The 24,918-nt window shown below is 40.3% G+C and overlaps 5 protein-coding genes across 6 annotated transcripts; 3 read left to right on the forward strand and 2 right to left on the reverse strand.

The window, feature by feature from the left end:
- The first annotated feature begins 1,260 nt into the window (after positions 1–1,260).
- On the forward strand, positions 1,261–2,471 carry LOC128743504 (transmembrane reductase CYB561D2-like). 2 transcript variants are annotated; one of them, XM_053840101.1, is made up of 3 exons: positions 1,261–1,292; positions 1,531–1,757; positions 1,825–2,471. In XM_053840101.1, the coding sequence occupies exons 2-3, from the start codon at positions 1,575–1,577 to the stop codon at positions 2,359–2,361; spliced, it is 720 nt and encodes a 239-aa protein (XP_053696076.1). In that variant the 5' UTR covers positions 1,261–1,292; positions 1,531–1,574; the 3' UTR covers positions 2,362–2,471. The 2 variants fall into 2 exon arrangements, with proteins under 2 accessions (XP_053696076.1, XP_053696075.1); XM_053840100.1 differs by having other exon boundaries at positions 1,265–1,468.
- Positions 2,472–8,754: 6,283 nt separating this feature from the next.
- Positions 8,755–9,816, forward strand: LOC128743295 (small nuclear ribonucleoprotein-associated protein B). The gene is made up of 2 exons (XM_053839845.1): positions 8,755–8,887; positions 9,121–9,816. The coding sequence occupies exons 1-2, from the start codon at positions 8,885–8,887 to the stop codon at positions 9,733–9,735; spliced, it is 618 nt and encodes a 205-aa protein (XP_053695820.1). The 5' UTR covers positions 8,755–8,884; the 3' UTR covers positions 9,736–9,816.
- Positions 9,817–9,952: 136 nt separating this feature from the next.
- Positions 9,953–12,135, reverse strand: LOC128742476 (uncharacterized protein KIAA2013 homolog). The gene is made up of 3 exons (XM_053838849.1): positions 11,863–12,135; positions 11,320–11,791; positions 9,953–11,266 (listed from the first exon to the last, which is right to left on the reverse strand). The coding sequence occupies exons 1-3, from the start codon at positions 12,032–12,034 to the stop codon at positions 10,027–10,029; spliced, it is 1,884 nt and encodes a 627-aa protein (XP_053694824.1). The 5' UTR covers positions 12,035–12,135; the 3' UTR covers positions 9,953–10,026.
- Positions 12,136–13,230: 1,095 nt separating this feature from the next.
- LOC128741805 (aspartate aminotransferase, mitochondrial) lies at positions 13,231–15,514 on the forward strand. The gene is made up of 4 exons (XM_053837862.1): positions 13,231–13,342; positions 13,427–13,522; positions 13,918–14,425; positions 14,610–15,514. Exons 2-4 carry the CDS (start codon positions 13,437–13,439, stop codon positions 15,303–15,305), a joined length of 1,290 nt encoding a protein of 429 aa, XP_053693837.1. The 5' UTR covers positions 13,231–13,342; positions 13,427–13,436; the 3' UTR covers positions 15,306–15,514.
- A 3,916-nt stretch (positions 15,515–19,430) lies between these two features.
- LOC128742710 (BRCA2-interacting transcriptional repressor EMSY) lies at positions 19,431–24,918 on the reverse strand. The gene is made up of 5 exons (XM_053839151.1): positions 24,686–24,918; positions 24,444–24,618; positions 23,514–23,874; positions 20,521–23,395; positions 19,431–20,447 (listed from the first exon to the last, which is right to left on the reverse strand). Exons 1-5 carry the CDS (start codon positions 24,744–24,746, stop codon positions 20,017–20,019), a joined length of 3,903 nt encoding a protein of 1,300 aa, XP_053695126.1. The 5' UTR covers positions 24,747–24,918; the 3' UTR covers positions 19,431–20,016.

The raw sequence follows: 24,918 nt of genomic DNA on the forward strand, positions 1-24,918 counted from the left end.
ACTACCAAACTCTGAGCGTCGCATAGAAGGAGAAATGCGGTCAGAATGGATGTTCTATTAGTGATCAGGATCACAAGCGTGTCGTGATCGTTTAAGCGGAATCCTAATGCTCCAGTTAGGGAGGCGGCCAAAAAGTTGAATTGGTCCAAGTCTTTCAGAGAGCCAAGGACCGGGAGGGAATGCATACGTATAAGGTGCAGAACGCTCCTAATCCGGATAAACGGCCAAATACGGTGAGAAAGTTACGGGCCCGGAAACTGTACACCCAGATGCTGACCAAGCCTCATTGTCTCAACATGAATGGTGGGACTTACGTCATCGCGGACTTCCGGCAGCTTCTGGAGCTACTGTTATTCACCGCCTAGCACAAGTTTGATGTTCCGGAGGAAGTAAGGATGCAGAAACTTTCAAAGTTTGCCGAGAAATACATGATTTGGCAAACGATCTGCTCATGTGGGAAACGGAGTGCACCATTCGTGACCACCGGGACTGTAAACGGGGAGATCTACCACGAGGACTGTCTACAGAACCATCTGCTTCTTCTGATGAAGCAACACGAGAGTCCTACGATCTTCTGGCCAGATCTAGCTTCGCACCACTATTTAAAGGATGTCCTGGAGTGGTACGAAGACAACGGGGTCACTTTCGTACCCAAGGACACGAACCCTCTAACACATTGGAACCACATGGAACTAAGACCCATCAAAAAATACTGGGCTATTATGAAGCAGGTATTACGGAAGCATCCCAAGGAGGTCAAATCTGAGGAAGACATGAAGAAAAAGTACGAGCAGACGGTTATGGAATTGAAGTTGAATGAAATAAATATGCCAAAAGCTTACTAATGGGTTATATTTTATTCTCGATTGATGTTATCTTTCAGGTGAATTACCATACATACAATATGGGAAAGACCCAAATTTTATTAGAAAGTGAGTCTTTCAGATCAAAAACACATCACGGTTAGAATGAATTTATATCGCGTATTGGATGTCTCGGACGCATATTGAAGACAAAGGTAACTGCCGCGCTCGGGATTTCCCCTATTCTCCACATGTAATGCATGTGACACCAACCAGTAGAGGTAGTTTGTCGCTGTTCGGTGCAGTCATTTTGATCATTCTTCAATTCCGCGTAGCACCATTGAACGGTGAACACGCTAAACTGATGGGCCATCTCATTGTTAAACAGTATGCACATACTATAATATGATTAGTATAGTCTGTCACAGCTGATAATACGTTAACACTCACTGTCGTCACACTTCGTTTCTAGATTAGCAAAGCCAGTAGGTATGTTGAAATAATTCATTTTAATATTATCACACTAAGCGCGATAGTAACAAAACACCCGAAATACCAAGCGGGTATACCTAAAAGGCAGTTTTTTGGATAGCACCGAATGCCGGAAACACTGCATTTCGGGATTCAAATTTGATATTATAATTAATGAAAAGAACCTGTACTTGGTAAATTTGATTCAATTTCACATAATGAACATCTAACAAAGTATGTGTTACGATATTTTTAGGTTTAAATGCGTTTTATAGTGACTCGAATTAATTGATTTAAAGAATGGAGAATCTAATTGTTGAAACCAAACTAACACGAAAAAGTCGTCTGGAGACATTTAAACGAGCTTTGACCTTTCTCAATCACATTCTGATCAGTTTCACATTCCTGTACACCGTGTGGATTTGCTGGAAAAATGGATTTGAGAAAATTTTTACATGGCATGTAATTCTTTGTGTTTTTGGAGTGCGTACTTTAAGCTGTTTTATGTGATCGTTTCTAAGTATGAACAATTTTGCTTTATTCTTGATAGTTCAATGTGCTGATAACCGAATCCATATTGCTTTTCGATGGTGGCAACACATGGACCCAAGCTTTGACACAACCACAGCGTAAAACCGCTCATTGGATATTGCAAACAGTTGGCAGCATATGCGTCATTGTTGGAGTAGCCCTGGAGTTTTACTGGCGCGGAGTTCTGAATAAATCACACTTTTGCAAAACCCATTCAATATTGGAGTTAATTGCAGTGATTCTAATGATACTCAGTATGAGCAATGGTTTGGGTGCTCTGTACGCCGTTGAGCTACGCCGTAAGATTAAACCTGTGTATATAAAAGTTGTTCACGCTATTGCTGGATTAGTTTGTTTTGTTCTTGGTATGATCTCACTGTGGTACGGTTATAAAAAGCGAATTTTTCAAGAAAATTCAATACCAGAACTGCTTGTTGCACTACAGATCTCCACGCTTTTGATTATAGTTTTGAGTGTTGGAGGCGCCGTAGAAACTGTTATTATTAGAATACATACAATATTTCAGGTTTTCAATTGCAGGAGACAAACCCGATAAGCAACTTCAGACATACTCAAAACGTGTTCTTTTAACGAAACATATAAAATACCTCGTATAGCGTCTACATATTATAAAACCATTTGTGTATTAATAGTAAAACTAATGTGGTGCTGAAATAATTCCTTTGTTTATTCCATCTATCGACAATCCAAATTCGAAGTAGAATTTAATTGAAAGTGTTACAACCACATCATAACTACACGAATTGACATACTATTTCGTATAAGTCAGTCTGTCAGTTTTCACCCATAAATAAATATTGTGTACTTAAACTTATACTGAATAACATAGAGGATAGGATATAAAAGTAAAGGTAAAACTAAAAGTAAATCCGGCCAAAGCAGCACAGAACAATCGTGCTGGTTCAGAGAATGCGGCGTATATTTTTTCAGACAATCGTTCATGTAAGTTTCCAGGTATAATAGACGTAACACTTTGACCCAATTTTCTAACCAATCAATGATACTACTAATGTCGAATTTGTTTATTCAATCCGGATTGGAACTGGATGAACTTTTTGTGTTCATTTGCTCCTATCTGACAGATAAAATTCATCCAGTTTCAACCCGGGTTGAATAAACAAATTCGACATAAGTATATCAAAAAACACTTACACTTGCTGGTACTGTCTTCGCACTACGCAAGGCTGCTCGATGTAAAATCAGCCATACTATAAATGTAATGTACTCGGGTGATTTATGTATTTTGGACAGGCGTTACGCATACTTTGTACTGGACAATTACGGCAAAATCAAATGGAACTGTCCAAAATAGTATACGCGTAACATCTGTCCAAAATACATGACTAACCCTATTATCAGATAACGCCAGCGCAGGAGACTGGCGTCTCGACTAAAGTCAGAATTTGAAATGATCGGTTTTGTTGGCGATGAAACAAAGCTTCAGTATTATTTATGCATTTTGCATAATACGCATGGTAAACAGTACAAGAAAAATTTCGAAAAATTTCGAAAAATTTCGAAAATTGATAATCAGTATTGAACTGTTAAGATTATTATTCGTTTATGTTTGTGCTTTTCTTACAATAGAATTACCAATACAAACCTACTATGCAATAGTGGTGACAAACAGAGATGGTTCGACCACTTTGACTCAATTTTTATTCATTCATTTGATTCAACTAAATTTGATAAAGGTATGTAGGGTACGGAAGGGTATTTTCAGCAGGTTTCTAAATTCAGCCTATTTGCCTTTTCTTTCGCCCATAAAAATACTTTGCCGACATACAATTTTAATATGTTATAGCTATTTTCTCAAGACTGTAAGTAATTTACTATTTTTCATTTAAAGAACGTCTAAACCACCTGTTATTCCACTAGAACTAGGCCACAGGTCGAAAAAATAGATGCCATCGCTTAACGGGCTGAAAATACCCTCCCGTGCCCTATCCAGCTTTTTACGAGCCATAATGGCGGACGTATTCGTAATATTTGAACAGCATTTTTGACATTTCCCCAATACATCGCACGTTTTCTTTCCGAGCGTTCACGGTAAAACTAAAGGAATGTATGGAAAGAAAACGTGCGATGTATTGGGGAAATGTCAAAAATGCTGTTCAAATATTACGAACACATCCGCCATTATGGCTCGTAAAAAGCTGGATAAGGGACATATGTGGAACTAGTAGTTATCTACAATTTTGCTGAATTAAGTTTTACTGTATCTTTTTGTATTTCCGGGGTTACGATGCTGCTACTGTGTTACCTTATTCATAACGAATATTTGTTATATACGGGGGAGGGTCTCGTAACTCACTAACTTTATGGTTTTTCGTTTAATTGATAATAAATTCGAATAGAGCATACACATATCAACTATTTTTCTACTAAACAATCCGCTTCTAAACAGCCATAAACATCAAACCGTTTTACGGCTGCTTAAAGGTGTTAAAGTGTAGAGTAGAGGCTTTCATTAGGCTCACAGTTTTCAAACTACTTTAAGGCTGCTTAAAGGTGTTAAACTGGCTTTACAAACTACTATCAAGTTTTCATTCGGCTCACAGCACACATACTGTCAGATCATAGAATTTCGCAAATCGGCTGACAGCAAAAGTTTGTCAGTTATCAACATTATCGACTGCTTTCAGGTGTAAAGATATTCCCACTGTCTGTTCTGCACATGCAGATGGGGCGGATTCAGGGGCTTGCGATGGATGTCATGCTTTAGTCGCCAACATCTCAGTACATGCCGAAAGGAAACAGCAAGTCACTGCATACGTTTCACTCAACAATGTTGAATAGCGCCCTTCGTTAAGTCGACTGTCAAACACCGTTCGTTAAGATAGGGATAGCACCCCGCTGGGCTGATCATACGGGGTGAGTGCTTATGGACCCCAGAAGGTGCCGGGTTCAATTCTCGAAAAAACACATGCTTAGGGGAGTGTCGTCGTGGTTGGGGCACGTTTTGGAATACGCCCATAACTTTCGTTTCAAAAAGAATTTAGAAAATCTAAGTACATCGTTGTAAAGGTCTAAGAATAAGATATATTTCCGGAAAGTTTTGAACTGATTGCTTGAAAAATAAAAAAGTTATAGGCATTAACGTGAAGACAAAAAATATTGTCATAGTCGGGCCATGTTGTACAGGTTGGGCCACCGCAGAAAATCTAAGACATACGTATTGAAATTCTATAAAAAGACATAGAAAGAATGAATTCTGTGAACAACCGCTCATATAGGTACAAATACTCTATTTTTAATTGCATTTTTGCGAAATTTTGGCGATCTTGTAAAATCAATATTACTACAATCGCCTTTTCCGAAGTGTACAACTACAATGAAAAAAACAACAAATATCTAGGTTTTTATCGTATTAATTTTGCTTTATGTCATCACACTTTACGTGACTGACATTCTGTAGCGATTATTGCGCTTCTGCGCTTTAAATTATGGTGGCCCAACCATGACTACTCAAGTGGCCCGACCTTAACAAATAGCGCTTTTCTAGTATTTCACCTTAGCCTTCCCAAACACCTTACTGGAGGGGATTATTTTACACGCAAAATAATCCACACGTTCTTTCCACGTGAAAAATCACATAAATTTCTCTACAGGGAGTTACGTGACTTTCAGTTGAACATTATTGGAAAATACAATAACATCTATCTGATTTCCACGTAAATGCACGCATTTTTTTTTCCATGTGTGGACTCATTACTGCGACCAGTATAGTTGATCTATTGTAATATCGCCCGGGTGTTTGCTGTATGACCTGCACTGCATTTCTTTTTGCTATAATCGCTATTGAGTGAGCGATATGCTTATTAAATTTTTATGCGTGCTTGCGTGTATTGGGGTTTTACCCTTCCTTCAAAGCTTAATCTACTTTACCCACTTATTCCTCGCTGCCAGCACTATCCCATATTATAGCCGTCCCTGGCGAGGACTCATTCATACATTTGACCAGTACACTTAACTATAGGAGGGACATTTGCACTGTTAAGAGGCTTCAGAGGGTAAATATAGAATTCAGCACGAAGGAAGGGTAAATGGAGGGGCCTGAGAATAAACCCATGCTAAAAGTCACTTGACATCGAGAGAATGGCTTGATTCTACTAAGATTCGAACCCACGACCACTCGCTTGTCAAAGCAGACTCGGTAAAATGCACGCATACTAATGCAAACTACGTTAAATTCACGTAAATAGTACGGGAAAAGTTAGATGGAAAATAATCACATAACTTATCACGTAATTTCGACGTGAAAATTATTTTGAGTGTATAGTCTTCGTGTGCAGCACAACACACTTCATATACATTTTCAAAATTTATCTCGATGATTGAATTTCATGAATCATTTCTTGAAGAAAAGTTCATTGCACTTAGAAAACTTTTTTTGTAAGATTTAGTTACTGAATTCAGTACGGATGTTTTGAATACACGATTGAAACTCACAATATTGTGAAAAGTTAGTTATCGCAGAAAGAAGTTTTACAATGGTTGTATCATAGATATCATGAGTTACTAAAACTGTAAAATCGTAATGACCCGACTATAACAGTGGCCCGACCATAACGACAATACCCTACTTATACGAATTAAAGTTATCCAAAATTAAAAGTATCGCGTTCGACAATGTTTACGACAAAATAAAAATATCGCGTTCCATTTTTTTAAATTTAAAATTTTGTTTTTGCCGCATAATGGTTGATGAGACGTTGATTAAGCGACTGAAAAAGTATATTGCATAACTATTTCTCGTTCTTAAAATAAAACAGCATTGACAGCATTGTGCAAACTGCCTGTTTAAAAGTGCGCAAAAGCCACTATTAAGCTTCATTGCAGCTTTAAAAGCAGCCATTCACAAGCTCGAAGCTTGATAAAATCACCAGATTTAGCTGTTTAAGAGCTGAAAAAAGGTTTTTACTTCTAAACCTAAACCATAGTTCAGTCACAGGTTGAATAAAATCAGCTAGAAAAGCGTTCGATCAGCCTGAAATTGTTGCATGGGTATGTCTTCCGAAAGTTGAATTCTATAAAATAAGAAATAAAAATATGAATAAAATTTATTGCGTAGTTTCCACCTTTTTAGAGTCCCTGGCAAAAATTATTAGCGTGGCTGTTTTCTGCGTGTCCCACCCACATTTGCAGTTTTTTGTCATTGTCTCCCCAGTGTACCTCTCCTTGCTTGACAAGCATGTTTTCAATGTATTTGGTATTTAAGTACAGGATAATTATTGTGTCGCCAGCACTAACTTGGATGATTTTTTTTCCGTACCGTACATTAAACCTAGGGTCGGAAGTAGTGCGCTGTACGTGGCGCTTTATAACAAATGGGACGCGCTATACAGCGCACTACTTCCGATACAAGGTCCACATTTGTGCTGGATAAACAATATTATTAAAATATGAATTTGCGTAGGACTCGTAAAATTGCTGCAAGGCACAATCAATTTGTGACATTTTACAATACATTTGTTGTAGACGCATTGTTTCTACTGCAAAATTTAATGTATTTTTTCGGGATACCACAAATGAAGATAGAACCAACAAAAGGTCGCAAGTCGCAAGCGTAAACAAACCGAGTGAGAGTTTACATTTACTATTCACATTTAGGGGAAGGGCGGTAAAGACGGACACCTTAAGGTAAAGACTCAATATCTACTCAAATATAACTGTATTGATCCCAATTTTCGTATAAACTGAACCTTTAAGTCTCTGTCTAATAAAGTTACAACTTGTGCTGGAAAATTTCTTCCAAAATTTATGCATTTTTTAATATTATAAACATCATGTATAAATCAGAGTTTCTGCGCATGGGCGGGAAAGACGGACACTTGATATGGGAAAGACGGACACTCGTAAAAAGGTGCCACGCGTCGTTGAATTATCAGTATTAAGAAACATTAACATATTTCATAATGTATTTAGGAAAGAATTGGTTTGGGAAACCCCCTTCCCGATCCCCCCTTTGAGCGAGAAAATAGAATGGTTCCCTTCAATATTTTAATTGGTGACGAATTAATCGTTTCTAAAAGTTGGCTCATTCCAACTGTTATATGACTTCTGGTTACTTTTACATATATAATATGAAAGTATTTGCAATGTTAAATCGTTGTTGGGCGTTGTTGTGAACCCATTTTGTTCAAAATCTGTGTGTCCGTCTTTCCCTACCGTTGGGTGTCCGTCTTTCCCGACTTGGATACAATTTTTTCAAACTTCAATAACTTTTTACTGAATATTCAAAAATTCACTAGGTTTCCAATGGATATTCAGTGAAAGATCAAACTAACGCAATGTCGTCGGTTTAGCATGAACATGTTGTTTTTTAACGATTTACCAGCTATTTTCTTCACGCACAAAATTACATCGGTTAGCGTATATACGCATTTTTTCTTTGTTTTGCTTAATAATTTGTCAGTTACGCTGCTAAAAATCGGCAGTTTATTTCAAAAGTGTTAATTCAATCTATAGAAACATTTCCCATCATTGATTTGCTTCAAAAAATTATTGTTTATGAAATATGACAAGTGTCCGTCTTTCCCGCAGTGTCCGTCTTTACCGCCCTTCCCCTACATATATTAGGATATTTCATCTGACATAAAAATGGTCTTAATGAATAAAACTTATAACTTCTAACAAATTACACCTCCTATGGTCCGGCAAAAAATAACTCTCACTCGTTGTGTGTTGTGTTGTCTGCGAAATTCGTATTTTTGTTAATTCTATATCGAAATGCCTGATTTTTTTAAATGGTTCGGCTCAGACGTCTGCATCAAGGTTTGCATCTGCAAGCACTCGAAAACCAGAATATAAACTGCTCGAATTCAGTGTAGCAAAAAAACTTAAAATGTCTGGTATCCCTGCACCATGCAAATAAATTTCATCGAAAACAATCTGGCAACTCTGATCGTAAAAGGCTTGAGAAAAATATACCGCCTCGGTCGACGACATTCATCTGTTTGAAGTAAATTTATTTAGGACTAGATTTGATCTAAAAATTACAAGAAATACTTTTGTTTTTTGAGAATTGACCCGTGTTGAAAGTGCTGATAGTCAAAATGGTAAGTATAGCTAAGTGTCCTTGTCTCATAGTCAATTAGCTCGGCTTTCGTTCAGAGCGATGGTAATCGTACATAGAGGTTAGAATTAGAATCGCAAAATGGCAGTATTTTTGTACGTTTCCCTAGAATATTCAAAATATTAGCAAACATTACTATGCATATTTGAGGATCGCTCAGCCTAATTCACCACTGCATATATATACCCTATCACTCATGGTTAATAACATTTACAGACGATCGGCAAGAACAACAAAATGATCCAGCTCCTGAACTATCGGGTGCGGATCGTGCTGCAGGACTCTCGTACTTTCATTGGCACTTTCAAGGCGTTCGACAAGCACATGAATCTTATTCTCGGAGACTGCGAAGAATTCCGCAAAATTAAACCGAAGAATACCAAACTACCGGAAAGGGAGGAAAAGCGCGTCCTAGGTTTCGTGCTGTTGCGGGGCGGTAACATCGTATCTCTAACGGTCGAAGGTCCACCACCGCCGGAGGAAGGTCTTCCCCGCGTACCAATTCCTGGTGGTGCTCCCGGTCCCGGTATGGGACGCGTTGCTGGACGTGGAATGCCAGCCAATATAGCCGGTGTGCCTGCCGGACTTCAGGGACCGGTACGTGGTGTGGGTGGTCCGTCCCAACAGCACATGGCACCGGTCGGTCGTGGCGGACAAGTTTCGGCGCCGCCGCAAATGCGACCGATGATGCCAGGAGGACCACCACCTGGTATGATGCCCGGACCGGGTGGAATGAATCCTATGGCTGGAATGGCTCGCGGAGCACCACCACCAATGCGGGGGCCACCACCAGGCATGATGCGTGGCGGACCTCCGCCAAGACCTTACTAAAAAAAGAGGAGGTAAACTACACATTTCTAATTAAATATTAAGCGCCGAATTCACGTATGTATTTTTAACGGTACAAATAAAGCTGCTAATCTCTAGATGATTTTGTTTTCTGTAATTATTGCAGCATCAATTAGCTCAGAGCTCAGACAATCTGCGTCTTCCATTAAAAAATAATGTAAAAGTGCTTCTTCAAGTATTTAAAATGATTATTGGAGGGTCTTATCGTCACATTTATTGCGGAATTGTACTTATTAATCTAGCATTACAAGAGCTCAACGAAAAGTTAACATTCTACGGTTTACTGTACCGATAACGCATTTTATCCGGAGGCTCGCAGTATTCCTTCACTATTAGCTTGCAGAGAAATACATGAAACACGATGATGATAACGAAGATTGAAACCCAAAACAAGGTTGGAAGTCCGCCCAGCGAGTGACCGTGCTTATGTAAAGCGATCACGTGATGTTCGTGAGCTGGAGCTTCTACAACTTCTTTCACGTGTATTGCGTGACGCAAGTCTTCCATATGTGCCTTATCGGATGTGATGTAGAGAATTGAAGTAAGCGGTTCGGTTAGTTTCACTGGAAATAGAGTGCGAGTGGGACCCAACTGAATCGGTATGTCCAGACAGCCGGCGTCGCAAGCGTAATAGGTTCGGTCTGACCGATCCAGTGCTACATATAGGACGGCTTTATTATCATCACGAACAGCAATTGAAACATTCACATGAGTCATATTGCCATAGTTTAGTCGACGGAAATCATAATCTCGGTGCAAAAACTTGGGGTGTATATTTAGCTCTAGATGTTGGTTGCTGAATCGAAAACCTCCGAAGCTAAGAACCATCGCTTGGATAACACCGCTCGCTCCGGCTTTGAGGAGATTGTGACATCCTTGCTTTTCCAGTGTTAACATCCAAGAAGCGACCACGTTGTTCATCTCTTCTAGATTGCTCATTTTCTTCCACAAATTTTCCGCCTGTAACGTGTGATAGCTGTCGTAGCATCCTTCTGCGTATGTTAATGCCTTAGCTATGTCCATCTTTCGTTGAGAACTGCTCAAATTTTCAAACTCGTACGCCCTGCTGTGAGAAATAACCGCGTACATAGTTGCGTTTATGTCATTACCGTTCAGCGTATTCTCGGCCTTTGACGTACTGATATGGAATCCGGTTTCCCACAAGCTGTTCCAAACCTTTACGTGGTCTCGTTTAAGTGCGTAATAAGCATTGTGCTCTCCGTGTTCAGCCGCCTGCAGTGCTTTGCTCATTGCATCAATTGCATATTGCTCGGTTATTTCCTTTTGCGTTGGATATTTATCTCTTTGAATAGGTTCGGAATAATTAATGGCCAACAGCAGTTCTAACTTTGTGGTCCCACGTTTCTTCAAAGTTATTACACGAGACATTTTGCGAGCAACAATTGTAACTATTCTAACACGTTTGTCTTCAGACATTCCACCGGCGGGCGTGGACATTTCAACTAATCCAGTTATAACCTGGTAATCCAGGATTGAGGACCCATGCTGTAATCTGCAATAAAAAATTTTTTAGCCTTACGCACATAGTGCCTTTCGAAAACTTACTTAATACTCTTGGTAATTGCAGTTGGCCAATCGGAAATTCTCGGTACTATCAGCTCAACGTCCACTAGTTGATTTTTAGTATTGGTAATCTGTATTTCTTGTACCAGTACCGAAGGCATCGTCCTGTGAGCATAGTACTGATAGGAAGCGAAATGACCCTCCGAAAAGCACTGGAATCGGTGCACGATTCCACTTGTGTATTCCACAACCGTGGCTTCGCGGTGCATTTCGGAGCCACCGGCAGCGACGCTAACAATCGGATGATAATTTACCGACTGTAGCAAGGCCCGGCCTTTAAATACATTGAGATGTGCGTCTTCTTGAATTTCTAATCCGAAGAAACCATTTCCAACGTACGGAATTGCATTGTGCTCGTAAGGAAAAACTGGCTGATGCCGTATGTTTACATTATACTCCAAGTTTTGCAAGTAGAAGGGCGTCAACCGGTCATCCATGCAGCGAATTGTATTATCTGTTACGGATCATGGTTGTAAATTGTAAATATTTACATTAAACCGAATAAAATTATTTTAACTGATTCACCTTTAACCGGTTCATTATGTCCAAAAAGCCACCTTAAAAAGGAAGGTCCGATATAGAGTAGAAAAACGGCAGCAAAGAACAATAACAAAAATAATTTTCGATAGGATATGTTCCCGTCGAAAGTGCGCTTTAGACGACGTGTAAATTCACTGGTATCGAATTTGATATTCATGATGACTAAATATCACTAGTGCAGTTTTAGCAAATATTGCAAACAGTTAACTCGAATTTCCATGTTTTCCGTCGAAATGTAATGGTGCTGTAATTTTCTCACTCCATTCGCTCCACTCTTGTTTTTCTTTATATTTTTTCTCATCTGCCGAAATGTCAAAATAACTAAACAAAAATAATGATTTTTTCTGTCCCTGTGGCTGAAGTTTGATTAAGCAGACGAGGCTAGAATAGAGGTTGCTTCCAGCTGACGAATTTGTTTTATTAATAAAGCGGGTACGCAGTTTACAAGAAGTGGGTAACAGATAGGCCGAGAAAAGCTCAAAAAATAACTCGCAAAATTGCTGCAAATCACAATAATTTGGACATTTCCATTTTGATTTTGCTGTAAGTGTGCAACTAATATTGTTGAATATTATGCTGAATTGTTATTTATGCTACTTTTTACATGTTAAATGCAATAGAAAAAGCACAACTTATAAAAAATCGTTTGGTATCGATATTGGCTGCATATGCGTTATAAACGAATAAAACGGTATGGTTAGGTTTTTTTTATCAATAACACGTATATTCGCAGTGAGTCAGGTGAAACCAGCGGGGTGGTGTGGCTGTCAAACTACATAAATTGTCCATATCCCACTCATTGGTTTTGGTACTTTCGGTTCTGGTGCCTACTTAAAGGTTTATTCATTTTAAGACTACTGAAACTAATTAGAAAGCAGTTAAACACAGCCTTTTAGCTATAATTTAACTAATATTAGCTGTTATTTTCGGTATACTGGATGGTTCCAAGTTTTCGCCGTCCATTGATGTTTAGTCCGCAAAATTTTGACAGTTTTACAGCCCTGGGTAAAACAGTAGATTTTAATCACTGCAATCTGCACTAATTTTAATTTTCGCTTCTGTTCAGCCTGTTCAGTGCGTTAGGCCCTTTTCGATTGTTAGTTTAGAATTAGCGTTGACGTCAGCAGCCTTGGCAGCAACAAAAGGGATTTCACGGGCTACTCGCACCTATACAAAATCTCGTTTCGAACTGTCAACCCGTGCCTGAAAACAAAAGCAAAAATAGATGCCTCTCTGTCTTTCTTAATCAAAACCTGAAGCAATCACCAACACCATCAACGCGATATCGCGAATTCGGTCAATCATCAATCATCATCGTCTTCGTTTTACTTTAGTTTCGATTTGTGCCCGGTTGCGGTTGTAGAGCCAGAGTGGTGCGGTACTTTCGCGAATTTACTTGCTTCTCGCTGAGCATTTTGTATTTGTTACTCTATATTCATTCCACAATTTGCATTAGATTGAAAAGGTAACCTTAACGCTGAAAATTGATTTTACCAAATAGGATATTTGTAATAAACTACTCAATATATATTTTAACTTGCAAAATTAGGTTTAGGGAAATGGCATGTTCAAAGGTACTTCAGCGGTCAGCAAGTTTGCTGCAAAATCCGGCCAGTTTTGGAAACTACGTTGGACCTCGATCATGGTAAGAAAGAAAGCAAAAAACGTCAATAATTAATCATGGAGATATTCCGATCGAATTAGCATTGCTTAAGGAAATTGACCTTTAGTCTGTTTCGAAGGTCGTACATTGGAACAAACATTCATTATCTAAGAAAGTGATATACTTGCTCCTATCTTGATTAGTATCTATAAAAATTACGTATGTTTCATGAGGCTCCAGCGTGCTACAATCAACAGAGTCATTTTTCTGATGCAAGACCTTCGTTATCGTGTCTCCCATAGACACAGAGTTATCCATATTATCTAACATTTTTCTTTGGAAACTATAAATAGAAAACTTGTAAACAATTTTCTTGTGTCGATGACTGTGTACTTAGTACCATGGGATAAAGTTTTTTTTTAATATTTTGTTTCTAGCTCATGGTGGAGCGCAGTTCAGATGGGTCCTCCGGACGTCATTCTGGGAGTGACGGAGGCCTACAAGCGCGATACTAATCCAAAGAAAATCAACCTAGGCGTTGGAGCTTATCGGGACGACAACGGTAAGCCGTTTGTACTTCCAAGTGTTCTGAAGGCCGAACAACGCCTAACGGATAAGAAGCTGGACAAAGAATATTCGCCAATCAGCGGAACGGCAGAGTTCTGCAAACAGAGCATTTTGTTGGCGCTCGGAGATGATAGCTCACACGTAGCGAATGGACAGAATGCCACGGTTCAGGGTATTAGTGGAACCGGTGCGCTGCGAGTTGGTGGCGCATTTTTGGCAAATTTTTTCCCTGGATCGAAGGATATATATCTGCCGACACCATCCTGGGGCAACCATGGTCCCATCTTTCGGCATTCGGGACTAAATGTTAAGGCTTATCGGTACTACGATCCTGCCACTTGTGGATTCGACTTCAAGGGAGCATTGGAAGACCTCTCGGTAAGTGCATCGCATCGTAAATTGTTGATTATTTTATACAGATAGACTACGTCAAAGAATCGAGCTGCAAGCTGATAACACTTAACAAAACACACAGCTAAACGGTGTTGTTTTGTAAGTGACGATTCTTATGCGTTTGTTTAGAACGAGGTCAAGTATTTTTATTTTATTTGTTCTATTTCAGAAAATTCCTGAGCATTCCGTAGTATTACTGCACGCATGCGCGCATAATCCAACAGGAGTCGATCCACGACCGGAACAATGGGCAGAAATGTCTGCGGTGGTGAAAAAGCGAAAACTGTTTCCATTTTTCGACATGGCCTATCAGGGCTTTGCCAGTGGAGATGTCGCCAAGGATGCGCTTGCTGTGCGTGCATTTTTGAAGGACGGTCATCAAATTGCCTTGGCCCAGAGTTTTGCGAAAAATATGGGTCTCTATGGTGAGCGTGCTGGAGCATTTTCATTGATCTGCTCAAGTAAGGAAGAAGCTGATCGTACTATGTCTCAGATAAAGATTCTGATTCGTCCGATGTACTCTAATCCTCCGATTCATGGTGCTAGGCTGGTTACGGAAATTCTGTCCGATTCCGGTCTGCGCCAAGAATGGTTGAAGGATGTTAAACTGATGGCTGATCGTATTATCTCGGTACGATCGACCCTGCAGAATAATCTGAAAAAACTCGGGTCGTCTCGAAACTGGCAACATATTACCGATCAGATTGGTATGTTCTGCTTTACCGGTATGAACCAGCAGCAATGCGAACGGCTGACCAAGGATTTCAGTGTGTATCTAACCAAAGATGGTCGCATCTCGATGGCAGGCGTTACATCTAAGAACGTTGACTATTTAGCGGAAGCCATTCACGCTGTGACCAAGTAATGATATTTCAAAGTTGAACACACACAATGCAGTTATTTTTTTCAGCAGCATTTAAAAACATTCTGCTTTTATCAAGGAGCGAGCTTATTGATCAATCAAATTGATTCGCCGACCATACAGTGATTTACGATTATTAGTTGATAGTGCAACACAAACAAAGTGTCCCATAAGAAATAAAAGTTGATAATGAAATATGAACTAAATTGTAGAACAAATTTTAAATGTTAGCAAATGTCTGTCAATTGTGAACTTTCATGGTCTGCTAGCCACGTATTAATAACGATGATTCAGAACGGCCTCAATTCAAAGCAAAGCCAATAAACTAGCAATTATCATTAATTAAAATTTTATTTCTTTTCAAAAAGATGATGAGATGTACAATAATATCCGTTTGCTACTGTCACTACAATGGGTTTTTATACATCTTTTCTGATCCACTATGTGTAGAGTTTGTCACTATTCAATATATAAATATTGTGATAATTTATTTTAATGCTTTTGTTTTCATTGTTTTTGTCTGAAGCCGGTGTCGTTTGGAGCGGCCTATTTATGAGAGCGACCGAAACTGAAATTAAACTGAATCAGCATTCCCAAACGCGATTGTTTCCTTCCTGTTGTTGTGTAAATAATCATTGTTTTATTTGATAATATATGCACTTGCTGCTTTGCTTTGTGAGGGATGTCATACAAAACGTTAGGTTTCCTTTCTCGGGTGACACAAAATAGAGTTCTGATTTTGCCGTGGTGAAGTAAGTAGAACTAGTTTTTTCTTATCATCTAGAACGCTTATCGCTAAGTAAAAAGTTGTGTACATTGTTTTCGTTTTCTCTTATTTTGTTGGATTCGCTGGTTTCTATACCATTGTGAGGGAATACCTTCTTCCCTAAATTACTTAATTTTGTTTGCTTATATTCTGTACAGAATTTAGCTTCGACAGCGCGCAAAACAAGAGCCACCTTTACAAACCACCAACATCTCCTATTAATCACAATCAATATGCCTATCGAATTTACTTGCTTTTACTAGAACTATATGTTGAAAATGTTGATGTGTGTGCGAAATCAATTGATTTTCAACCTTGCTAATGAAAGTTACTCTGTACAGTTTATGAGATTTCAGCATCCACTCTGCTGATACTAATGCGCTTAGGCAAACAACGAATAATGCACGTAAGTTATGCTGCTGCTTTATGAAACTATACTAAACTATGATGCGCTACGTACTCGACACTTGTGTTATATTTGCTTAGCTAAAAGGTTTACTAACCGATTTCCTGCGTGTTAATCTACTGAACTTGTTAATAGTATGTACAATTTACAGTGCTTTTGTTTTACAACGAGTTCAACAAATAATCATGGGTGTAATTTATTTTGGCAGACTGTGCGACAAATCCTCAAAAAAAAAAATTAATTTTAACCGTCTCACAGGAAAACACGGCTTAAAGCTTTTAAAGCTTTAGAAAAATGAAAAGTAATAAAACTCGAGTGAAATTTTAATTTGAATCTTTTCAATATGATTTCATGTCTTGAAGCAAGCAAAATAAAATGATTAAAATATACCAAAACTATGGCCGTGTCACAGAAATAGTCTTTAGTTTTGCCAGTCATGTTTCAGTTGTGTTAAATGTACTGTACTGCTCTGCTAGATTTCCCCCTTAGTACGTATCGTACGGTAATTTGTGGATCCTTTACGCTCGAACTGGCACCGTTAAGAGATTCAGCATACTCTAGGTCGTAAAGATGGAATTCCTGCCTAACGGCTCCGAGTCGAGGATTAAACTACTTGTACTACTTCTCATTTGAGACTGTTGAATGATTTCTTCAGGATATCTAGAGTACTTCTAATAGATCTACCAAGGAAAGCTTCTGCTGGAGCCTTCAAGAGAATCGAATTTTTATTGGGCGTCATTCGATATACGAGAGGAACGTTGGGAGATGCTCTAGGGTTGGCGGATTATCCTCTTCACTTAGCTTCTTGTGTACTTGCTTCAGGGAATCATTTACCCGTTGCCGTATACAACTGCCCCCCGAAACCAGAGTGATTGGATTGCCTTAGCGAGCAAATGTTTCTCGTGGTAATTCAATTATTGTAGAATTGATTGTGTCTGGAAGATCTCTAACCACTTCGAAAAAGACTACAGGTAAAATCGGGGGATTATCGGTCCAGTATAATCAATGTGGATACGGTCCCAGGGTTTGGTAGGTATCGACCACGATACGAAAGTGGTCTTCCAATATATATCATGCATTCGATGCCCGAATGGTAATAACGATTCTTTTGCGGAACATCATACAATTGTCGACAAGCTGAAGTCCATCACGACGAGCGTAGAATTTCTTCACATCAGAGACAGCGAGCTAACGATTGCCTGCTTTAGTTTTAACGGCCAGCCTGCTCTTCCTCCTCTAGCAGCTCAGAGCCGGCGTGGCTCGTGCTGTGTCAAGAACTTGTATCCATTCAGTCAGTTCAGGGCTATTTGTAACCAATTCATAAATCATCGCAACACTCACAAGTCAGCTTTAACCACGTTCACTTCACCTAATTGGTTTTCCGTCCTAAGACTAACCTGATGAACAAAATTTTCCTAATTCACTCGGTTGTGGGCTACGACTCTTCAACTCCTTGGACACGTCAGCTCTCGCTCCACCTGGTCTAACCATCTTGCTCGTTGCGCTCCTGGTCATCTAATTCCTACCGGATTTACAACAAACGCCATCTTTGCAGGGCAGTTGTCTGGCATTCTTGCAGCATGCCCTGCCTGTCGTATCCGTCCAGCTGTAGCCAGATGCGCGAGTTCATGGTTTATTCTCCGCCTCCATGCTCCGTTCTCCTGTACGCCACCAAAGATCGTTACTTGCATTCGTTTTTTAGGAAACTCCGAACACAGCACTGTGCACAATCCATCGTACACTGAATCAGTTTGATCACCTTTCTGAGACAGCAGTTCTCATCCATGATTTTCCATAGCTCTTTTCGGTCGACAATATCATATGTAGCTTTGAAGTCAACGTATAAATGGTATGTGGAAATTCTGTATTTACCGTCTTTTTGAAAGAAGCCGGCTTCATGAATTTCCTCAAATCGACTCACAATTGGTCGGTGGAAAATGATTTATGTCAACACTTTGTAGGCACCATTGAGAATGATGATCGAACAGTCCAACTTGAGCTGGTAGATAACCTCATCTTTTCATTTCTTTCGTAGCTGTTCTGTATCCCAAATTATAACAATTAACCGGTACATACGAGTGGCCAGTTTATCTCATCGATGAAAATGCTTCTCCACCGTCATGGTTCTCCTCCTGGGCGCCATTCAGGTGCTCATCGAGGTGCTTCGTCGGGGCGCCTTCCATCCTCCTGGCAAATGTTTTCATATCTTGCGTATAGGTACATAATTGAAATACAGCGCACCATTCGGTTTAAAATTGACATTGATCCTGTATTTGTCCATTGAAGGACGGAAATCTACTGCTGCAGTTGGAAAAACTGTTCATTCCTTGGAAATATTTTTCCGAACTGTGAGCTTGAAAGACTCGAGGATAATGAAGCATCATGACCTGCTCTACTACATTAAAAAAAATTCTGGTGTATTAAGTTTGATCTAAATACGAGGGTGATCGAGTCCATGGAGATCGTGTTCGTTTACCTAATTTCTTCGAGGTATAATGCCGCACAATCGTATCATCGTAATGATGTAAGGAAAATAAAAAATATATAATTTCAACGATGCACTTTATCTCAAAATTAAACTATTGATTTAAGTAGTCGTAAAATACAAACTTGAAATCAATTTACAAAACACAGACCTAATCTCATGTGTCCTACTCTTGAAATATGAATGAGGTCGACTTCATTCGTATTATTTTGATAACAGTCATTCCAACACGGTAAAAGAATGCAACAGAATTATAGATTTTGACATCTTTTACTACTATATTGCCCCACTATTTCTTTCCCGCTTTGCTCATAAGATTAAGACAAGTCAAAAAATATAATTGCATTGTTTTCATTTGCCACGATCTCTGCGTCTGTTGAAATTTTGTCATAAAAAATCGGTGTAAAACACGCATAAAACTATTGAAACTTATATAAAAAATGTAAGTTATATTTTATGATAACACTGGAACGAAAGTAACAAGCTGCTCTAAAGATCGTATAAATTTAAAATATAAAATCATACTTAGTATACTTAGCAATCAGTTATATTTTCTGCCTTACAACAACTTAACAATTTGCCACCAGAATTCCTCTGTAATTCTATTTGTTTTACCGTCCCTAAGCAAGATTAAACCTTACACCTACCGAATAGAAAGTAATCATCTCGAACTCAATACGTATTAGCGGAGAAAATTACCAGGTCCAGAATGTGTTCTGCAATTTTGGGACACACAACACTACATCTATCAATATCTCATCCCAGTCAATGTGTAGAAATAAAGTCAACACTTGTGTAACGTAATATTATTTGTAGCTCCCTCGATACGGTTGTCTGTCTGTCTGTAATGCTACAATCGCGCAATTGCCAATCAGAATATGACTGCACACTCACATTCGAGTGGAACGATCCTTACGACTAAAAAATAAATACAATCCAACCTTGCATTATCAGGCAGAGGTTGGTTAATCTTCTTTTTCACTATCAGTATGGCTCTGTTCGTAAGGGTGCAAACGCAAACGAAATTCTATCAACCTACAATATATATTGCGTCACCTTACCTGCGCTCTTGCGAGTGTGGTTTCGTTTTGCTTTTCGCCGTCCCCGATCCCGATGACAAGCCACCAGCAGTAGTACCCTTGGTGGAACCGGCCAGCAAGGCCTCCGTCGCCGGTAGTTGTCCTTCGGCCAACGCTTCTTCGTAGGACAATGTGCGCGTGTGTTTGTTCCCCTCGGCATCGATTTCCAACATTTCAAACATAATATTTTTTCCATTTCCCGGTGTTGCTGCCGTCCTCGAGTCCACCGTTGTGGCTTTCTCCACATTGCTTGGTCCGTTTTCTGTGTCACCTTCGGTGTCCACAATAAACTGCTCAAAGTTCATGGTTGAAGGATTGAGTTCGGCACCGGTTTTACCGCGAGTAGCACTTTCTGCTACAGCGGCAGTCTCCGTATCCTCCAAATCAGCAATCAACGCTCGAGATGTTTCTGGAATAAGTTTGGAGATGAAACAAAATCGAAAAAAACAAACCAAAAGGCTATCCACATTACAACTCCTTACCGTATCCGACGTTAACGATTTCCACTCGTTCACCGTCGAGCTCCTGCTCGTTGAATGCTTCGTCCAACTCCGCTTCTTCTTCAATCACAGCATTGAAGTGATGCTCATCGACAATGATCATCTCCTCCGCTTCCTCTTCAATCGGATCATCGTCTTCTTCGTCGCCAATTCCCTCCTCCGGATCTTCTTCGGCGTCGGCCGAATCAGTGGCCGACGTGTCGTCACTTCGCTCATTCGGCGAAGTCGTGGTCATCGCAGACAGCAGCTGGGATTGCTTAGCTTTAGGCGTTGAGGTTGGAACCGCGAGCGGCATGGTGGGAAGCGGCAAAGTGGGCCTTTGTTGTGCTGTAGGAGGTGGAGGCGGTGGTGCTATTCTAGTGTCCGACGAAGCGCCGGATTGTCCAATTGTTATTGCAAGTTTTGAAGCATTAGAGGATGAGGTTGAGCTAATCGAACTAGAGGACAGTGGTTGCGGTGGAGCCTTGCGCGAACTGCTGCTCGCTGGGAAGGAGGGTGCGACTGGTTTGGAAATTGTAACAGCTGAAACTGCCGGCTTGGGTTTGATGGCTGGCTTCGGAGGTGCTTTTGCGATTACGTTGCTGGTCTTGAGTGGGGTAATCTGATTCGCTTGGTCCAGTTCCAATTCCCAGTCGGTTGTGCTCATCACTGACGCTCTGCTTGTCGAGGGTGGCTCCTCTGCCGGGGTAGTTGTAGAGCTAGCAACAGCAGCGGTTGGCTTCAGTTTTGTAGATTTGCTACTTTGTACAACGGTGCTCGGGGAGGCGGACACTGCTGCCGTCGAACGATGATTTGTTTTCGTTTTGCGGGTGACTGTCAGCGACGGTCCAGAGGCTGTGCTATCAGCTTCAAATTTTGTGGTTTTTGTTGCGCTGTTTGTGGTGTATTTGGAGACGGTCGTTGCCGCTATCGTGGTGCTGGATGAATACGTTGGCTGAGGTTTGACCATTTTTTCAGTCAACGGAGAACCAGCCGCGGACATCGGATGGAAGCCTTTCGAGAGCTCTTGCAACTTAACCGCTCCTGTTACTACATCCAACGGGGTTGTAACAATATCAACTGGCGTGTCCTCTGTGATGACCGATTTGACACTCGCTGATAAGTTCTGCTGCTGCTGACCAATCAAATTGGTCGCCTTGAGCTTCTGTTGATCCGAACCAATATCCAGAACAACTATGTTATTCAAATCAGGCTGCTGTTGAACGATAACTTTCGGTGGACTAACGGTTGAGCTCGTGTCTATGACACTTTTCGGAATAGTAATTTTTTGCCCTGGATTCAAAGCCGTAGCGGTTTTTGCTGGAAGCACAATTACGTTGTTTTTACCGCCCGGTTGACCGATGGGGACCAGCTGCAGTTTGTGCACGGACAATTTGTTTCCACCCTTGACTGGAGTGAAACCAGCCAAATTAGGCCCCTTCAGTGCAACTATTTTGCTGGCAGCCGTCGTTCCGATCGGTTTCAAAGGCGCTGATACACTGATTGGTGTGATCGGCGTTATCGTGTTTGTTGCAAAATTGGCTAATGTTACGGATGAAGAGGCGAGTGAAACCTGCTGAGGTACTGCTGTAGATGGCGGGATCAATGGCGTGTTTGGTGGATGCAATGTAATTTGATCAAGAATCGTAATCTGGCTTCCAGCTGATGGCCTACTGGGCGCAGCTTGCTGATTGCTGCCGGCCGTTGAAAATACGATTTTCGGGTTCGGAATATCAGCTGGATTTAAATGGCCTATTTGTTCGACATCCTGAAATTTACCGCCAACTGGCAACGGGTTATCTTTTCTTTGTATCGGCTTGGGAATACCGAGACTGGCCAGAGCAGCAGCTGTAGCGGAAGAAGTCGGTATCAACACATTCTTTGAGGGTGATTTTTTCTGATAGTTCAATAGTGGGTGCGTTTTTCCTTGCGAAAGGGATGAACTGGACTGCTTCAACGGTATGTTTAAATTGTTCTTCATCGGAGCAACGTTGTTGGTGGGATTCAACTTGGTGAGATTGTATTGAATATCCTTTTTGGATGACGGGAGAAGTTGCTGTTGGCCGGAATAATTTAGATTTGATGGTATGTTTTGTATTTGCTGTCCAGTAATTGCGGAAGCAACAAACGTTGGTGACTTCAGCGGAGCTGTTACTGACATACCGAACGATTGTTGGCTTTGTTGCGATTGATACGTGATATTGGACGTAAGGTGCTTTTGTAACTGCAGTGGTTCGTTTGAAATCTCCGAAATTCCACCATGTTGTGCAGCCTTGTGTGGTCGTAGTGGACTAGCGTACGAGTGTATTAAGTGTGGGCTATTCGCGCTAGTATTCTTGGCTCCGGTTTTAGTATCAATGGATGCTGGAACTCCAACCAACTGCTGTTGTGGCAACAAAGGCTGTTCCGGCATTGCTGCATTTTTCGAAGCTTTTGTTCCTGCGGCGTTCGACTGTTTGTTTGCCTGATATGGTGTTTTCGATTTGTTCTGATTCTTTCTTGATGAAGCTGGCGTTTTCCGAGAACGCTCGGATTTATTGCCACTCTTACCTTGTGTTTTAGTATTGTTTGTTACATTATTATTGATGTTGCTACTGGTCGACGGTGCCGTGCCAAAGTTAGTAGGAGAGGCTAGAGACTTGTGCGGGGAAAGTGGCTGTTGAAGCGAGAATGACTGCGGTGGCTGATGGTGGAACGTTACAATTGGGTTCGGCGTAAGTAGAGGTTCCTGCTTTTGCAGTTCCTGATATAACTGAGGTTTCTTTCGCACCGGTGACTTATCGGCGACAAGGGCTCTCCCTGATAGCTGAGAGATCGGATCTATAGGGTACGATCTCTTCAAATCATTTATATAACTCTTGTTGGCCGCTTCAACAAACTGTTTTCAAAAAGAGAAAAAAGGTTATTAGACGCTAGATTTAAATCTTAATAAATTACCAGACTAGAGCTAATTGAGCATATCATAATCTATTGTTTTCAAGAAAAATATACTTTACCGGATCCTCCGTCACAACTGGCTTGGGTGTATGGGCATTCGGTTCCAACGGTGGTGTAAGTGTGATTACATCAGTCGATTCTACTTCCGATTGCACAGGTTGTGGCTGCGACTGTGTCAAAAGCTGCTGCTGTTGTTTCTCTTCGAGTAATTTCCGCTTCTCTTCCTCCTCTTGCTCTTTCTCTAATCGGTTTTGACACGTTTCGAATGGATGTGGCAATTTGGCATTTTGACGGGAAATCTGTTCGCAGACCGTGTTCGCGATATAGGTCAATGCTGTATAGGGTGTTGTTCGAGGTAATATGGGGAAAGTTCGGCGACCTTCTCGGCACCAGTCCTGATAGGTGTTTGGACCCGAAATTCTGCGAAGTTAATTGAAACGAACCATTAGTTAGAAAATAGTTCCTATAAAAAATTATCTACGGTTGCAAGAAAAAATATTTATATTTTGAATTTATTGTTTATTACAACAAACTAATTTTATGATAAAGATCAAATTTTCGAAATTAAGTGCAGATTTACGCTAGAGGATAAATTGTAAACGATAATATCTAGGACATTCTTCAAAACTGGTTAAATGTGTTCAATTCAAATTAAATGATAAAAACGAAACCTAATGGATTTGGAGATAGGCTTAAGTTAAGACAGATTTTTTCCACAAATAACAAAAGAAAAACGATAAACGTTACCAACATCTTTGACTAGTAAGGGATTCCATTTTCATCAAAATAAGTTTAATAAATAGTTACGTATTTTAACAATTATTCAACCTTACGAAAAGCAATCAGTTCGAGTGATATCTTATATTATGCCATCGCTGCTATCGAAATATAACTAAGATTTTTCTAATTCTAAAATACTGTATAGTAGCCTCAAGCTTACTTCTAGGGGACGCCAACTAAAACCGAAATTCCTCTTCAAAGATACTTACAGTTCTGCCACCGTTGTTAATTTTTCATCGTTGGCAACTCGACGGGCTTCAGCTTTGTGTCTGTCCTGGGATATATGTAGCTGTCTCCGAAGATCTTCGAGTATTCGCGCTTTTTCTTTGCACAGCCCTCCCTGTGCACGAAATGTACTCACAATACTCGAATAGGACTCCAGCTCTGAGCCCGGAAGATAAAAATTAATTATATACCACCGACTGTAGTTGATCCACGACGGCACACTTACCAAGCCTACGCAGAACACCTCGGCACTCGTCCCGTGTCATGTCCAGCTTCATCGGCCACATTATGGCTAGTTTTCAACAAACCTTTTTTCGCACAAAATACAGAAGCGATTTGCCCCGCAAAAGTCTCAACTGTCTTATAAAAGCCTGGCGCTTTTTTATATTTAATCGTTTATCAAGCAACACAATGCACTAGAACTCTTCATATAACCAACCCTTACGGGCTGCACATACC

Source organism: Sabethes cyaneus, chromosome 3, assembly GCF_943734655.1.
Source record: "Sabethes cyaneus chromosome 3, idSabCyanKW18_F2, whole genome shotgun sequence".
NCBI lineage: Eukaryota > Metazoa > Arthropoda > Insecta > Diptera > Culicidae > Sabethes > Sabethes cyaneus.